Here is an 18,186-nt window from a genome sequence, read left to right as displayed (position 1 = left end):
ATTCAGGGTCCTCTGAAATGATAGATTGTGATGGAATGACTTCCATAATAGGTGAATAAGAGAGAGCAACACTTGCTGCTGCTAATGTAGGGATAGTGACATCAACCTTTTGTTCTTTCTTCCAGCAATAAGGATCTTATATGTCTGTTGAATGGTAAAGAGACGGAATTGTGACGCTAATACGTTTGAGGTTTGATCTATATGTCGTACAAAACTAAGTTATATTGTTTTTAATATCTACATGACTTTATGCTTTCGGCTCATTTGCACACCTAAAAAGAGTGTATTCGTGGAATGCATTTATTTTTATAAATTAGTTTCTAAATTCTTCCATAAATCTAGGATATCACCGTGTTAATCAAAAAAATATTGTATGAAAGAAAAATAAAATATATTTGTAGTGTATACGTTTTCGAATGTGTTTGGTAGGAAGCATGAGGTCTCCAGATCTTTCGGGTACCATCTGGTGCCTGGTTTAGGCCAAAAAACTCTTACTACGTGTTCCTATAAGCCAAAAAAACTCATGCTACGTGTTTTCTATAAGCCAAAGAAACTCATGCTACGTGTTTCTTTCTAAGCAAAGCCTATATGAGTCACTGACTTGCTCAAACTTCAAATCTCAAAACACATCCCTTTCTTCATGGACACTCCACAACAGCAACAAGACAGAATCTCACCAGAAGCAAAGTGGTGGGTCGACGGACAACGCATCAGACACAAAGGCTTCTGGTTCAGACCAGAGTTCATCACTGCCTCTGAAGCTATAAGAGCACACTACACACCTCTTCCTTCCGACATAATACTCGCCTCTTTCCCCAAAACCGGCACCACTTGGCTCAAAGCCTTAACCTCCTCCATTCTCCGACACAGCTCAACCATACACGACAACCATGACCATCTGGATAACCTTAACCCCCACGAAGTAGTACCATTCTTGGAGATAGAGTTGTTCGGAGAAAACGCATCAAAGGACATAACAAAGATCTCTTGTCCCAGAGTGTTCAACACTCATCTCCCTCTCTCGTTTTTACCGGACACTGTCACGACCTCAGGGTCCAAACTCATTTACATAACTCGCCACCCAGCTGACACCTTTGTCTCTCTCTGGCATCTCTACAAAAACAAGTTTGGGACAGAGATCACTATCCGACAAGCCTTTGATGACTTCTGCAAAGGGCTTGTCCCAGCCGGTCCCTACTTTGACCACGTACTCGAGTTCTGGGACGCAAGAGACCGAGACCGTGTGTTGTTCCTCACTTACGAAGATCTGAAAGAAAAACCAGAAGAGAACGTGAAGAGGATCGCAGACTTCTTGGGGTGTAAGACGACGGTGGAGAAGGTGGTGAAAGAGTGTAGCTTCGAGAATATGAAGAACACAAGTAAAGAAAGAGAAGGAGTTCACTGGAGTGGAACTAAGTATGATATGTTCTTTAGGAAAGGTGTGGTTGGAGATTGGAAGAATCATTTGACACAAGAGATGATGAAGGAGCTTGAAAACATTGCTGACCTGAAATGGAGTGAATCTGGCTTGGATCTCAGCGTTTTTAATAATAATGCTTCATAATGATCATATAGTTTATGTTGTTGAGTGGCCATGAGTAAGCTAATTATAAGTTAACATTAGAGCAAAAGTGCCAAAACAATTCTCCTAGTGAAAAATATGTTATATTACAAAAGAAGTAAGCCTGAGAAAACTTGGACTCAGCAGACCACTTCTTATTCTTTGGCACCCTCTTAGTCCTCCATCTCTTATTATTCATCTTCAACGACCTCCAACTCTTTCCGTAGCCTCGTTCTTATCATAACCATCCAACCAACGAGATTTCCAAGTTACACCTGTCACACAGTCGCCTGTGAAACCGTAATCACCACGCAAGTTCTTTTTGAGTAGTTCATGACTTCATGTTCACAGGGAAGTAACTCAAACAGACTTCTAGTCCTTCGGGAACATCATGAGTGATAAATATCGATATAGGCTTAACAAGAAGCCCACGCGTAAAACTGAAAAAAGGAATTAGTATGGGCTTAACAAGAAACATGCCCTTGAGTTTCTGAAAAAAAAAAAAGATTGGCCCAAGCCTCGTCTTCACATGAATGATTGAGTGCATCATCTGAGTCCTAAATGGTGGGGACGAGATCATTTGTTTCCGTTCAGACACTTGAATGCTCTTACTTATTCGCAGCCAACTACTTCCAAGCTACAACAATATCGTCAATATCAAATGGTGGGGACAAGCTCATTTGTATCCATTCAGAGACTTGAATGCTCACTTAATGGCAGCCAACTATTTCTAATTTACAACAATATCTCAATCTCAAAGGGATAAACATCATTTTCTGTGGTCTGAGTTATAATATCCTGAAAAAGATAAAACCCTGAAAGAAATCCGCAGCATGGAAGAAATAGAGGTACCACGTCACGAACATCCTGTCAGACCTTTTACTCGCTTTCTTTGTGGATGTTGTGGTGCACACTGCACAGATCATGAACGCATATACGGAGGCTACCGCTGCAATGAGCCTGGCTGTGATAAAGCGTTCCACAAAGAATGCGCTGAAGCCTTACCAGAAATCATCAACTCTTTTCATCCCGAGCACCCTCTCAAACTGATCCTGGATTATAGTTGCCCTAATGCTTGCAGTTTATGTCAACACAAGTTCGGAATTGGGTACAGCTGTTCACTATGTGACTTCCATATAGATTTGAAGTGTGTGAGGATACCACCCCCAACTGAAAATTCATGCCTACACGAGCATCCACTCAAACTCTCGCATGGAGAGCCATCAGACAGCTTGGAATACGAGTGCGCAGTGTGTGGCTCTACCATTGGCGTTTATTTATACAGATGTCATCAGTGCGAATTTGCCATCCATCTTCGATGTGTCGATGATGCTCCAAAAGCATACCACACTTCCCATCTCGAGCACCCACTCAAGTCAACTGCACCATTGTGATGTTTGTAATTTCAGCATATGCGGAGATTGTAAGACGAACCCACCACCAGTTTGTGTGGTAAGCTCGACGACACATGAACATCAACTTCATCTTGTTCCAAGACGCATGGACTTCACTTGCAATGCTTGTGGGACGTTAGGTGACCGCAGCCCTTATTTTTGTCTTCAGTGCAATTTCATGATTCATCGTGAATGCATCGATCTACCACGCGTTATAAACATCAACCGCCATGATCACCGCATCTCTTACACTCGCCGTCTGGGACATGGAGAGTCTCCATGGAAATGTGGAGTTTGCCGCAAGAAAGTGGATGGGTTCTACGGAGCTTATGCTTCCTCCAAGGTTCCTAGCTTTGTTGTTCACGCAAGATGCGCAACAAGAGAAGATGTTTGGGACAATGTGGAGTTGGAAGGGATGCCCGAAGAAGAAGTGATTGCGCCATTCGAGGTGGTTGATGATACCACAATAAGACATTTCAGCCATGATCATAATTTACATATCAACAAAGATGGGCAGATTCTACATGAAAACATAGTTTGTGAAGCATGCGTCTTCCAAATTGGTTCTGAATATTTCTACAGTTGCAAGAACTGTGACTTTATTCTCCACGAAAAATGTGCTAACCTTCCTCGTAAAAAACGTCATGTGTGCTCCAACCAGCCATTGACACTAGAGACAGTTTCTCGTGCTGCAACATGTTCTCTTTGTGATAAACAGGTATGATGATCATCCTCTTTTCTTGTCTTACGGTGAAAGCAATGTGAATGGAGAATACTGGTGTGAGGCATGTGAGGCAAAACTGCACCCAAAGGAATGGTTCTATACATGTAATGGTTGTGGGATCACACTGCATGTTCCCTGCGTTGTGGGAGACTTCTCATACATCAAGCATGGTACAGCAGCATTACTTTATACAAAAGGAGTACATGAACAACTACATGAAGCCTGTTCTGTATCCAACACCTCCATTTGTAGACCATTTTGCGTTTGGTGTGCTTCTCGATGCATGCTCCCTTCCATTATTAAGTTTCCCTTGTCCGGAGGTTTTGTATACGTTTGTTCTGAAAAATGTTTTGAAAAACTGGAAGATATGATGGTAAGCACTTTGTAATCCTTGAATGAATATTACAAATTAAGTTGGGTGAGTGTACGTGTAATATACTGTTATTAGCAAGTACAAAGCTACATGTGCCCGAGAGGAACACACACAATGCAAAACTATCTCCAAGAAGCTCAAACTCTTGAATTCATCTGTTAGGTTTTGACTTAAGAATTATCAAAGCAGGTCACTGAAGTTAACACATGAAACTAAGCATCGATGTCTCATACGTCTCGTCGAGAACCTAATCTGCGGCTACAAATGTGGTGGTATATAGTCTTCTAGTGTTTCTGCATCCAGATCGCCCTAACTACTCTTCGGCCTTTTACATGTTGTCTTTCTAAGAATATAAAATTAATGTGATGAAGAATGATGAAAATATCCAAGAACAATGAACAATGATGAAAATCTCCTAACAATATCGATCTTGATAGATTAGCATGACTAATTTGAAGAAAATATATTCATTAAGGAACCATTATTTCACAGAAGCTAAGATACAAAAATACAACTCAAATGAAGATACATTTCCCTCCCAAGACGATCAAAAGCTTTTTTACACATTTTACCAGTTTGATACTCTAGTAGAAATAGCCGCAAAAAAATATCATTGATTCTTGAGATCATCCATAGTTGCCTCATCTGTAGTAGTAGTACTATATTCCACAATCTCCACTGTAGGTTGGCTCAAAGCCTCTGGGATTTGATTTGAAGCCGTGACACTTTTTTGAGCTTGCAGACCAGTAGACCGCGCAAGATCAATCCATTGCTGCATTTGTATGAAAAAAAAGGAATGAATATAAGAAAAAAATCAATAAGAGATGTTAGTTAGTACAGGCCTGATTCTGACCTGAGTTCCATAGTAGGAGTTAGCTACACGGACCACAAATGAAATCATGTTTACAAGTAGTGGCTGAGAAGAAAGCTCGTCAGAGATGCGATGCTCTATTAGACCAGCAATTATCTGCAAAATTGAGGTTAAGTTTGATGTTGGGTTATACCACTAATTTTAAGACAAGATTAGCACACAAGAGAAAAAAATCCTAAAATAGCAGTAATTAAAAGTTTAAAATACGTTTTTTTAATTTTATATTTGAGTTTAGTGATTATAATATTTAGTTTATTATTCAAGGTGTAGGATTAAGGTTCAGAAAATAGAATAATTTAATCTTTTTATTTTAAAATGGTGCTATTTTAGAAATTTTGATCATCGTGTCTTTTTTTCTTATAAACTTTAAAAATGTGCTATTCTAGAGAATATATTCATGTGGTCATGTAGTAATTTTGACTACTTTTCATTAATTTCTCTACTTAAGTGGCCATGTAAAGTAGTGTGAACCGGCTTACCTGATAACGTATATTTGAAGATGTTCCAAGATAACCTCCATAGACAACAGCCGTCTTCAACATCGGAGACCTCTTTGTTTGCTCAGAAACAGCCAACTCCGGTTTAATAAACTTCCTTATCGCATACAAAGCATTTGAAGATCCCACAGCTGCAAAACTGGAAACAACACCAACGCCAGCAAGCTTCAAGCCACCGACAATAACCGAAGCAATCCTAAGATTCAGAGTCCAGTCTTTTCCACCAAGACTTTTCTGAAACGCATTGTCGGGTATGGATCCTAGGAGGCCTCTTAGTGCGTCTATGCTGTTCGGTCTAGCTGTCTCATCAGCGTACGAGAGAAAAGACAAGGTTGGTGCAGGCAGCCAAACCGTGAAGAAATCAACAACTGATGCTCTTACGCTATCGGTTATAACGTAGTCTAGTTCCTCGAAGAAGTTTTCTTTCCGCTTCTCGTATTGTGCTACAAGTGTTGTTGTTATTGATATAGCTTCTTCGATGGCTAATCTGTTTAGGAACTTGGGGTCTGCTAACAGCCTTTCTCTGAAACCCTGTAACACAGTGGATCATCATAAAAAACAAAGATAAAAGTCTCACTAAATAATTGAATATCTTTCTGTAATGGATGTACCTGGAACCTCTGTGTAAGCTCTGCAATGAGAGGATATTGCTCAAGATCAAATAAATTCTGTAGAATCTCAGGTGACACCAGACCAAGGTCTAATCCTTTTTGAATGTCCTGAAAAAAACAATGGAAACGGTTCTCTCATGATAAACTAATGACATAAAAAAGCAAAGTGAGAGAAAAAAATAAAATTTAACTCTAGAGTTAACTCTAAAAGCTAACGTTCTAAAAATTGTTAGGCGGTAATTAGGCATTTTGTAGAGAATTAGTGCATAGGCTATCTAAACCGAACTTAAAAAAAATTGTCATACAATATTATTTATTTGCCACCTATACCGACTTTTAGAACATTGCTAAAAAAACAGAAGTAAATAACAATCACACAGAGAGCCAAGCTTATTAAAGCATCACGGAAACTCTACCTGAGGAAGAGCATCACGGCTCCTACCAGCAGCATTCATCACCCGAGCAATCTCCGCCCTATCAAAGCAGTTTCTACTGCATGGTCTAGCCGCAGAATACCACAAGAAATCAGCAACTGGAGATTCACCTTCTTTCCTCAGAAACTGTCTCTCAGGATCAAGCAACACAACAAGTTGACTCTTCTTTGGAATCTTCCTTGACACCCTAGCAGGCAACCCTGTTCCTCTTGACCCATACTCAACATGGTTGGCCCCTGTCACCACTAACAGCAGACCAGTCCCACCTCCGTCCGCAACTGCTTGTAAGATAACTTGTGACATTGTGTGGTCTTCAACAACTCTAGCTTGCGCGGAGAGATACGAGCTTGGTCCAAACGGAACAATCTGTGTGAGGGGGTTAATATTGAGTGAAGAGTTACGTGAGAAGGGAGTGAACCCTGAGATGAACCCGGAACCCGCAGGAGGAGTGTATAGTCTCCGCTCAGATTCTGAAAGGCCACGGATACCTTCAGCTTGGACAGTTCTTAAGACCTGCATCAAGTTAATGTAATGAGTATCTAATCACATCAGACTGACAAAGAAAAATGCATATTCTTAGTAATACCATAGTACTACTGAGAGTACCTTGAGAGGAGTGCCACAAGCAATGAGTTTAACTGCGTTTTCACGACAGTACGTTAAGAGAGGCTCATACTCTTGCCAACGTTGAGCAGGCCAATGTGACACGTAAGACTTCAATGCCTCTCCGTCCATCCTGCAACCAATCCAAGAACTGGAGTTAATATGCAGAGTAAGCATGGACATGACATTTAACTGAACCTAAGATCCGAACCGAAAAACTCAAATCTGTATCCAATCCGAGCTGTAAAAATATCCGAACGGGATCTTGTGGGGTGGTATTTTGAGTATCAGGTATTATATGAACCAAAATACCCGAAAAAACAACCCTAAAATTCGAATCAGTAATTTAATTACTAAATTCATGTTTGTTTTGGTCTAACCGTAAAAATAGCAGAAATGATCGAATCCGAAATGAACTTGAATCCAAAATAGATCTTAGTAAATATTATTAACCAAACTCGGTCCAAACATATATAAACCCAAATGACACCAACTAGGCTGAATCCCTAAAGTATCCAAAGTGTTATTAATCGAATCTGAAATGAACTTGAATCCAAAATAGATCTTAGTAAGTATTATAAAACATATATGAACTCAAATATTATTAACCAAACTCGGTCCAAACATATATATATCCGAATAAAGCTGACTAGGCTGAACTCGGATACACGAAAACCTGATTCCGACCTAAATGGGTACCAAAACGTCCAGGCCTAATACATAAAAAATGCAAGAAACTGGCTTGCTGCATGCAAGTGCTAGGAACTAGACTCAAACCTCTTATCCATGTATTGGTTCAACTGCTCCTGCAGATCAACAGGGAACGCTTCCAACGCTAAAGACAACTGACGCTCGCTCTCCACGCATCTCTTCCTCAAGTTCCTCACGATCTCAAGCTCCAAGTCTTTGTCGTCTCTAGTAGGCACCTGCTCCGCCTCACCTAAGTAGACAATCCTCGCGTTCAGAAGCTTCTCCCACACTCTCTTCTTATCTTTCCCAACAGCCATCGGCTCACCTAGCGCCGTCGCGTCGTAGATTCTAGACGTTATCTCCTCTACAGGCGAAGGAGTGGCTGGAGGAGGAGGAGCTGCTGGTTCCGGCGAAGCATCCGCCGCCACGATTGAAGATATCTCCCCGGCGGCTGAGGAAACAGACGGCCATAAGGAAATAACAGCGGCGAGAAGCGGTGGCGCGACGAGAATTGCGCGGCGAGAGGATGTGACTCGTGAGGAGGAGGAGGAGTCATCGGAGGGGAGGGAGAGAGTGATGACGTTAGCGAGATTCTTCTTGTTCTTGTGGTGGTGGTGGTGATGGTTGGAGGATGTGAAGGTGATCGGAAGGTGGCCGCGGAATCTCGGAGCCGTGAAGGAGGGAGAAGATTGAGAAGCGAAGAGCCCATTGGTCGTGGGCTTCATTTTTTTGGTACACGTCAGCTTATTGCTTCGCTAGAGGTGAGAGATGAATAGACATCACACGACATTAGTTTAGTTTAGTTTGATTGTACCACCTCGCATGAAAAGACGTGGCTCTGTTTTTTTCATCGTATTATTATTTTAATTATATCGCATCAATTTTTCTGTATAATTCTTTTTTGTTAGTTCTCTCAATTTTATAACCAGAAAAATAACTATGGACAACGTTGAAGAAAATTTGTGTAGAAGATAATGACAACGAGAAAGAAACTATGGAATATATGCCATTATATTATTCTTATACTCGAAGATATTATTTTCCACTATAAACTATACGATTGAAAAAGTTATGAACAAAACTGGTCATAGATATCTTTACAATTTTTAAAATAATATACCTAAATATGATGGTGTTTAAACTATTAAAATATGTATATGTTCAAATTTGTGCTAAAGTTTTAAGTCTTCAAAATCTTAGGACTGGCTATTTAAACAAATATAACAGAATCATACTCTAAAAAATGCAGGAAACTAAATCTAACTCGATATGTTTTTATAATTGAAAATTTCATATTATTTTATGATGGATCTAAATGTGAAAATATATTTGTATTTTGTATGCTTTCATTTTCTAATAATGATTTAATGTTAACAGAATTACCCCATTAGTCTAACTAGATCCTTTCTCCGCGCTACGCGCGGATAATATATTTAAATCTGTTACATTTATCATTTTTATTTGTATGTGAATTTTTGTATATTAAATTATATATACTAAGTTTTAAATTTGATTTTTTTATATATTTTTAGTTTGAAGTAAGTATTTCTATTTTATGTAACATAATTACCTAATAAAATATGAAGAATCAAATCCGAGATTTTAGAGTTATCTAAAAAATATATAATTATGTATAGAACATAAATTATCTTAGTTTAAAAGATCGGAATCTCATCTCAAATAAATTCACGAAAAGAAAAAATACTCCAATAACCTAATTCAAATATAAAACCCTCATTTTTTTTAAAAAAAGCGTACTTAATAATATATTTTTTACGTGTAATAGTTGAAAACTGACAATTGAATATCGATCTAGAATATTATTTTAATATATCTAATGGTAAAATATTAATTGTAATAAACAAATTTTGAATTTTGTAGTATTACATGAAGCAGAAGTCTTTAAAATCTAAAATCTATTTTATTAACATAATATATTTTTTATTCATTTATTATTTTGATGTTACAAAATATTGCTTTAGTTTTATTTGTATATTAATTTTTTAATAATTTAGTTTCTATTTAAGTAATTTTAAAATTATAAAAAATATAATATATTTAAAATTATTTATTTAAATACATCCAAATATGATGTCTCATTTTTATGTGTGTTTGCGTTAAGTATATTTAATTTGTAGTTTGTATATTTAATAACACCTTGTTGCGTGCGGTTCTATAGTTTTAATAAATGTGTTGTCATTTCATTTTTATCACTAATAACATGATTTTTTAGTGATGAGTGATAATGTATTTTTTAATGTTATGTATTATATTTTATCGTATATTTTCTAACTCTTCATGCTGACATTTATTTTTAGAATCATTTTAATTAGATAATAGGTTTAAATATGTAAATAAAACTGTGTATGTTGTAAATTTAGACTTTTTAGTGTAACTGAGCACTATCAATTATGAAAATTATATTATGATTTTATTTTACTAAATCTTTCTTTCTGTGTATATTTATTTTTGTATTTTTACAATTTTATTTCCTTATTCTTTAATTGCAGATATTTGCTATTTTTAATTTTTGTTTCATATACCTTAAAAGTCTTCGGTTGATTTTTGTTTGTTTTTTTTCTCCAATTACGATGTACAGTTCGACCGTTTCTTTTTTTTGAGATCAAACTACTAATATTACCAGATAGAAAATGTTAAACTCTAAGAATGAAGTGAGTATTTGTGCTAGAGAATACTGATTTAGCCACTAATATAGTGAGATATTATAATATTAGAAGGTATGGAAACTCTTCTCTGTTGTCCTACGCTGGACATAATTAAGTTGTTGTCAATTGATTCTATATTTGTGATAACTGAAAATACATCTTTATTTCTTCTTTAGATCATCCTTAATTGGTTTACGGTTCGACCATTTCTAATATACTGATAGTAACATAATATTAGATGTTGATTATCTTATTCCAATTAGAAATGCACAGAATGAGAGAAATTCAAGGTGAGACCACTTTACAATTTTGTCTTCATATCTATATAGAGTTAGTTTATAGATTACTCTATATGTTTCAAAATGTAATCAGTTTTAATTAAAATATGTAATATTTAAAAGTTACTACTTTAGAGAACTATCATTTAATATATAAATTTAAGGGGAAATTACATGTTTACCACTTTCATGGTACCACTTTTCATTTTTACCACCACTAATGAAACATTTTCAAAAATACCTTCTTCATTAAGTGGCAAAAGACTCTTATGCCCTTATTATTTATATATATAATAAATTATTATTTAAATAAAAAAAATAAAAAAATAAAAAAAAAATAAAAAAAAAATAAAAAAAAAATAAAAAAAAATAAAAAAAATAATTTTTTTTATGTTTTCGAATTATACTTTTTCAAATTCGAACTTTTTTATAAAAAAAAAAATTTTGAATTTTTTCGAATTTTTTTTATTTTTTTTTCAAATTTCTTTTTGAAAAACTAAAATTATGTTTGAAACTATTTTTTAAAATTTTTTATATATTTTTTAAGTATTTATATATTTTTTAGAATTATAAATTTCACATTCCAAAAACCCTACCCCACCCCTCAACTCTAAACCCTAAGTCTAGATTAGTTAACCCTAAGGGTATAATTGTATTTTATCCTTCATTAAAAGAGAGTGTAAAAGTGGTTAGTGTAAACATGAAAAGTGGTACTATGAATGTGGTATTTGTGGCAATTTCCCTTGGAATCAATTATACAGTAATTTACATAATTTAGTTGGCCACACAATATCCAATAAATATAAAGTTACATTGAAATATAAAAACAATTTATATAGTGAAACAAACAATATTTTTAAACCATTATATTATAAAAAAATGGGAATATTCAAATTATATTGAAACATAAGAATATTAAGAATCAGAAAAGCTGAAATCTCAACGTCTATCATTTATGTCGGCCATGTCTTAGACCATCTCCAATATATTCCTCTATTTTTCTCTCTAAAATAGAGGAATTTCATAATAGAGATGGATTTGTCTCCGATTTATTTTTCTATTTTCTCTACTAAAAAGGAATATTCTTGATATATTCTTTTCTAAGTTTACAAATACTATTTTTTATTTGTGAAAGTTGAAAACCAGCCCAATTTATTTTAGTATTTTATAAAATTATGATATTATTTACACTAAATATTTCTTTACAAACTATTATGTAAATAAAAAATATAATTATATTTATACAAATAATATATTTCACTAAAATAATATTTTCGGTTATAATTGTTTAAGCAAAAAATTAAAGGATCATTTTGTAAAAACAAATAGAGGAAGGTGACATAGCAAAAATATAGTTTCTCATTGGCCGATTATTTTCGCCTACGTATACACTCTACTTGAGACTTATATCCTTCTTTTATTACTTGTTTGATAGTCCTAATTTTTTGCTTTTTTATGTTGCATTTCATGTTTTTCGTTTAGTTTTATTGTGAAATAATAATGAACTATTAGGTTACGGAATATATTGTTCTTTAACTGTACTGACGTTGAATTGACTAATTAATAATGAATAACTTGGTTTTTTTCTTTTTTGTTGGATGTCAAATATTGTTTGACTCACATTTTTATAGTGTGCAATTAATAAAAAAAATTAGATGATTTATTTGTTTTGTGTATTTTTTCCTACCTGAATGTAGACTTTTTATTTTAAATATCATTAATTATCTTTTTCATCTTTTTCCCTGTAAATTTATCATATTTAGGTCAGCGACAGCTGTACATTACTTTGTTTGAAGTGGCTTAGATGAAATAGGTTTTGTAATAAACTTCAATATCTATGTTCAAGTGTGATGTATTTTGAATAAGCATCGGTCTAGGAGTATTTATTTTTTAAAAAATTGTTATCCAATGAAACCGAAGTATTTTTAATTAAACGTTTGTCTATATCTAAGGTTCAATATCTATGTTCATAATTTCTACTGTTCTGAAACTTAACGTAGCTGGCATTCTAACTTGTAACATGCTTCAACCAGCTTTTGTTTTAGGTTGGGTGCAACAATGGACGTGGTTGCTTGAATGTTGTTGGTTTTAGTCTCGTGTGGTTGAAAAATAGGACGCATAAACTGGTTGATTGCATAATTATTTATTAAGTGTTCTCAGTATGTCACTCATTAGCTTGCCCTGGTAACATAAATGTATCAGAAGTTCAATAATTAAGTACCAATAATTTTAATGAAAATATATTAATTTATCTTCTCTCTACCGCTCCACTTTTAAGATTTCTAAAGAAGGTGTTGAACAAACCAATCGTTATCAACACATTAACACCAAAATACTAACTTATTTTATTTGGCACTGGTGAATAAATACAAAATATTTGCATATTAGTAATATTAACACCAAGATAAAGATTGTTATAATCTCACATAAGTAGCGGGTAAACTGGTTGATTGCATAATTATTTATTAATTGTTCTCGGTATGTCACTCATTAGCTTGCCCTGGTAACATAAATGTATCAGAAGTTCAATAATTAAGTACCAATAATTTTAATGAAAATATATTAATTTATCTTCTCTCTACCGCTCCACTTTTAAGATTTCTAAAGAAGGTGTTGAACAAACCAATCGTTATCAACACATTAACACCAAAATATTAACTTATTTTATTTGGCACTGGTGAATAAATACAAAATATTTGCATATTAGTAATATTTGCGTATTAGTTTTATGCATCTCGATAAGAGATATTCATTTTGAACGTATATTTTTCAAATCAAATTTATTTAAATCGTCTTATTTTCAACAAAACACCAGTGTCAAAATAATATAAAATCACAAAACAATATGGCCTCAGTATTTGAACCGTTCCTTAAAACCTATGATTAGTATTATTATGTAAATATTTTTTTCACTAATATGTTAAAACTACTACTTAACTCATATAAAGCAACATGCATAATTTATGTAAAATAGCATGTAACAACTCTCAGCCTACCGAGCTTGCTTGATTATAACAATATTGGATTTAAAAAAAGAAAAATCAAATCCAAACCGAGAATTGGTTAGTTGTTACATAGTATGAATAAGATAAAAACAAAACCAAACAAAAAAAAGAAAGAAAAAAAGCCTTAGTTCTCTGGGTAGAGGAAGACAATGGCTAACAGCAGTGTTGATCGAAACCATTCACGGAAGGTCTCTTATAGCTCTTGGCGATGCATTGGGGATGAAAATATGTCACCTTGACTATGACATTCGGGTAAAACACAATCCTAGAAGCAGGTGCTCCTCTCAATTGACTCGTGGACTGAAAAATATGGGCAGTATGAACTGGTGAATAAACAGATTTTGTATTCCTAAAACAATGACATGTTTCTACTGAGTTACGTGGCATCATTGAACTACATTACCTGTCGGCAGTGAAGTGTTTAATCACATCACATCCAATGTGAAAGAGAGCTTTACAGGCGTAAGCACATGGCACCAAGATCAACGGCTAAGTAAAAAAAAACTGTCTCCCACATTCTCCTATGAAAGCCACAATAAGGAGTATATCAATCGACATTACCATGAATTGACAGACATAAGGTTTACGAAGAGCTAATTAGTATTCAGATTTTTTTTTCATGTTGCCAGTAGGATTAGCATGAACTTGGCTAAATCTATCATAGCAAACCCAAATGCAGCTATTTAACTCATTCATACTTGATGAAAACTCCACCTTTCAGTCGTTTAGAAAATGTAGTAAGGGAACTATAGGCAGAGCAATCAGGCAACTATATTTCTCTCTAACAAAAGCAATTGCAATTGAGAACATTGTGAAAAGCAAACACAGTGAAAAGAATACATAAGCACATGGCACCAAGATCAACGGCAAGAACACATCTTTTCAACTCATGATAAGAACTAAGGCCACTGGACTTAGACTCGAATCTCACATAAGTAGTGGAATTGAACTCTTTAATAATGCCTTTGAGACCTTGAAACTTTCGAGCTCATCAACAAAGCGTAACAGTTTCAGCTTTAAACCACAGACACATTCAGTACCAAGATAAAAACTCGAAATACAATCAATTCTAAAAAATAGAGAGACACAGAATCTGACATAAGTTGCTTATTCCTTGTTCTCTAATGAGTTGCTAATATCAAACGGTGTAGGATGCTAAACTAATCTAGGCAAAAAGGGAAAGATGATAACAGATTCGAGAGGGAGAGATGGCTTACTTGTTTGTTCATCAACCGCCTAATTTCTCCATCCCCACCAACAAATATTTCAATAAATTAGTTTTGATTCATAAGCAGAAATCACAGAGAGAAAACAACAATTAACCTTGAAGTCTGATCATGCCCATCGTGCAATCGATCAAAGGTACCACCCAAAACAATAGCACCGAACGAATCCGCCGTGGTAATCTTCGAAGCTTCCACTCCTCGCACCTCGTCTTCCCCATGACCTCGCGGCGACGGCGACGGCCTCTCAGGACTCTATCGAGATCGATGTGACCAGTAATGTTCATGTGCGGTTGTAGTGAAAGAGAACATGGGAAATAAGAAGATGAAGATGTATAGTGAAAAGGCTGACGTTCTGGTTTTCTTAGCAAGCAAAGTGGAGATCGAAGGAAGAGGGAGGAGCCTCGTCGGCTACGGTTTCACACATTAATAATCGAGATTTGTTTTCTGTTTGTTTTTTATTGCAATGGATAATGACATGGCAATATAAAAACATATGATAGGTCAATTAAATTTGCCTACGTGGATAGTCTAGATGTTGATCTTATTCAACTTTTAGTATAGTATAGATGTTCTCGTTTGCACTTTTAATAATGGGCTGATCAAACAATATTAGGCCCATAAAGTTTAGGCCTTACTTACAATAACGGTTTTGCCTCCACTTCCCCCACACTCTCTCTCACCCACACAGTTGACGAGTGTTGGGTCTTTGTTGACTTCGGCGTTGACTGTTGGTGTGGCGTTTGTTTGCTTGCACGGTACGTTTAGGGTTCCTGATGATCTGTTCTTGGACGAGCAGGAGCCTGCTGCTAATGCTGGGTTGCTCACGTTCATTGGTAAATCTGCTGCTACTTCTGCTGCTGCTTCCTTAGACTGATTGATTATGTGAGTTGAGGGACTTCAGGTAACTAATTTACTCTGAAACTGATACATTCTAATACATTCGGTATGGTGTTATGTTACAGGACAAGCATTTAAACTGCTATTAATTTATAAAACCTATGAGAGTTGCTTGTTTCGTCTCTAGCAAGCAGATACAAGTATTGTATGATACAATTTTAATACGAAACCAAGCAGAGAAGTAGTTAAATGTTATATTTAGGTCTGTAAATATTGTAACTAGTCATAGTCCACTATTTAATTCTTCCACAAGGTAACTTTCTTGTGAAGTAATGAAATGTATGTCCAAGCCAAAAATTAATTCACTAGATTTACATGTTTGGCCAAATCTGAAATACATATAGTCACCGGTTTAGTTTGGGGCTCAGTCTAAAACACTCGGTTACCAAAAACAAACTGAAATAATTTTAGGTCACCTCTCCTGAACTGTTTTTCTTTTTGGGGTCCAGGTCACTGAGTTGATTCTTCCTTGGATATATCTTATAGGTGACCTGTTTTTTTTAGTCTTCGCTACATGATATATATTACTCGTGGAATGAGTTTTGTTTTGAAATCTTTTTTTTCTCAAAGAATATCATCCCACTTGGAACGAGAGCTTAGATTATTCGACCCAAAATGTGAACATAGTTAGGGTTCGTGCTTCGTACCCACTTTTGACTAATGAAGTTGAGATTTTAAAGAAACCAAATATCAAACCAGCTTTCATGCTATTAGTAAATTAATCAAAAACATATTCAAAAGTGTTCATGTATGATATCATCTATTATCAATTTTAAATTTCATTTCAAAGAACATAAGATCTTCAAGCTCTTCTGAGAAGTTAGAAATTAAATGAAATATGTATCCTTTTTGCTAGCTTCTCAAATGATATAGTTGGAAAAGATACGATATTTTTTGTATACTAATAAAAACTCTTCTTCCGTTTTGAAAAATGGTTTAATCAGAGAAACACAAAATCAAGACAAATAAACCCGGTTGACATGGAACTTAATTACAGATGAAAGACAAAATCAAGACAAATAAACCCCGTTGACATGGAACTTAATTACAGATGAAAGGTCAGTTTCACTCTGTTAACAACATGTGATGTCATTTTCAAAGATCTAGCGCATCGAGGTTAAAGATACCAAATAAGAGAATACTAACTAACTCCACCAAACACAATTACTAATTTATTGTTCACCAATCAATGTCTCCAATATTTTTCTCGTGTTACTTCTTCCTTTCTGAGCAACATCATGTTTCCTTTTTCTATTTGTTACCTTTCGCCTTTCGGATTGTTATTGTCAAAGATATTTACGTAACGATACACAGTTTTGACTGTTCAAGATCAAGTAGTATTTAATTCTTTTAAGATAAAGTTATCACAAAATGCAAATTTATTGAAAACATGCTGAACTGGTTTTTTTTCTTTGTTTCTTGTAATTCAATAGATATCGTTAACCGAAATCTAGACTCATCGTGCCATGCGTGGTTTGCATAAACCAAAGAGAAACATCGAAATAATTAAAGAATAATTTCAACACAACATGATTAAATTACTAGAACTATACCATTACTAAAGATCGTATATATATGCATTCTTTATAATTTGTAGAATGATGTTTGCTGAGAAGAAAAAATATTGTGTTCTCTTTTACATATAAATGTAAACAAACACATTTTGGTTTTGAAAAATAATGCTTTTGATAAGTTCTCAAGTGTGCTCTAATAAATTCATTTAAAAGTATTCATGAAAAGCAATATATTTCTGATAAAATCTCCAGTATTCTCTGATAAATGAGTCCATACAGCATTACAAAAAAAGGAGTCCTACAAAAAACTCATATAAAATTGCATTAGATGATATTATATATGCACTAAAAATTTAGAGTCGCTTTTGTTAAAAATAAAAGGAAACTCTTTACAACGTAAGATGTACGTGTGTGGAAGCACTGTAGCCTAATGGTTAAGGTTTAAAGGCTTCTATACCTAGATCTGAGATTCGAATCCCGGACTATGTAATTTATTGCAGAATACAGGAAATCCAAGTTTCAAGTCCCGGAAAGAGCGATTTATTACTGCAAACTACGGAAGAAAAATTTTCAAAGGATCTTTAACATGATTCAAGTAAATCCAATCAGGTGTGAATCTTCATAAGATGATTCATGTGATGCAGTTAGACATAGATCTTTATAAAACAGTTAATATTGCCGGTTGTTAAATCGTCTATGTAATATTTCTCATAATTATAATATTATCTACTATTGTAAATCAGCGTAAAAAAACATAACATATACGTGTAGAACTAGCTAGAATCGGTTAAGAAAAGGTATTGTTGATAAGACAGGAATATAGTGTTTAAAAACAAGTGGTT

General features: G+C 34.7%; 2 protein-coding genes and 1 pseudogene across 2 annotated transcripts; 2 read left to right on the top strand and 1 right to left on the bottom strand.

Moving 5' to 3' along the window:
- The first annotated feature begins 640 nt into the window (after positions 1-640).
- LOC106448954 (cytosolic sulfotransferase 11-like) lies at positions 641-1,564 on the top strand. Its single transcript, XM_022718882.2, has one exon. It carries the CDS (start codon positions 641-643, stop codon positions 1,562-1,564), a length of 924 nt encoding a protein of 307 aa, XP_022574603.2.
- Positions 1,565-2,218: 654 nt separating this feature from the next.
- Positions 2,219-3,964, top strand: LOC106447531 (annotated as a pseudogene).
- Positions 3,965-4,500: 536 nt separating this feature from the next.
- Positions 4,501-8,570, bottom strand: LOC106447534 (protein RETICULATA-RELATED 5, chloroplastic-like). The gene is made up of 7 exons (XM_013889481.3): positions 7,846-8,570; positions 7,072-7,201; positions 6,448-6,978; positions 6,032-6,139; positions 5,403-5,951; positions 4,906-5,019; positions 4,501-4,824 (listed from the first exon to the last, which is right to left on the bottom strand). Exons 1-7 carry the CDS (start codon positions 8,481-8,483, stop codon positions 4,663-4,665), a joined length of 2,232 nt encoding a protein of 743 aa, XP_013744935.2. The 5' UTR covers positions 8,484-8,570; the 3' UTR covers positions 4,501-4,662.
- Between the last annotated feature and the right edge of the window lie 9,616 nt (positions 8,571-18,186).

The sequence above is a fragment of the Brassica napus genome, chromosome A4, assembly GCF_020379485.1.
Source record: "Brassica napus cultivar Da-Ae chromosome A4, Da-Ae, whole genome shotgun sequence".
In the NCBI taxonomy this organism is placed as follows: Eukaryota; Viridiplantae; Streptophyta; class Magnoliopsida; order Brassicales; family Brassicaceae; genus Brassica; species Brassica napus.
This window is presented reverse-complemented; position numbering and strand designations above follow the sequence as displayed.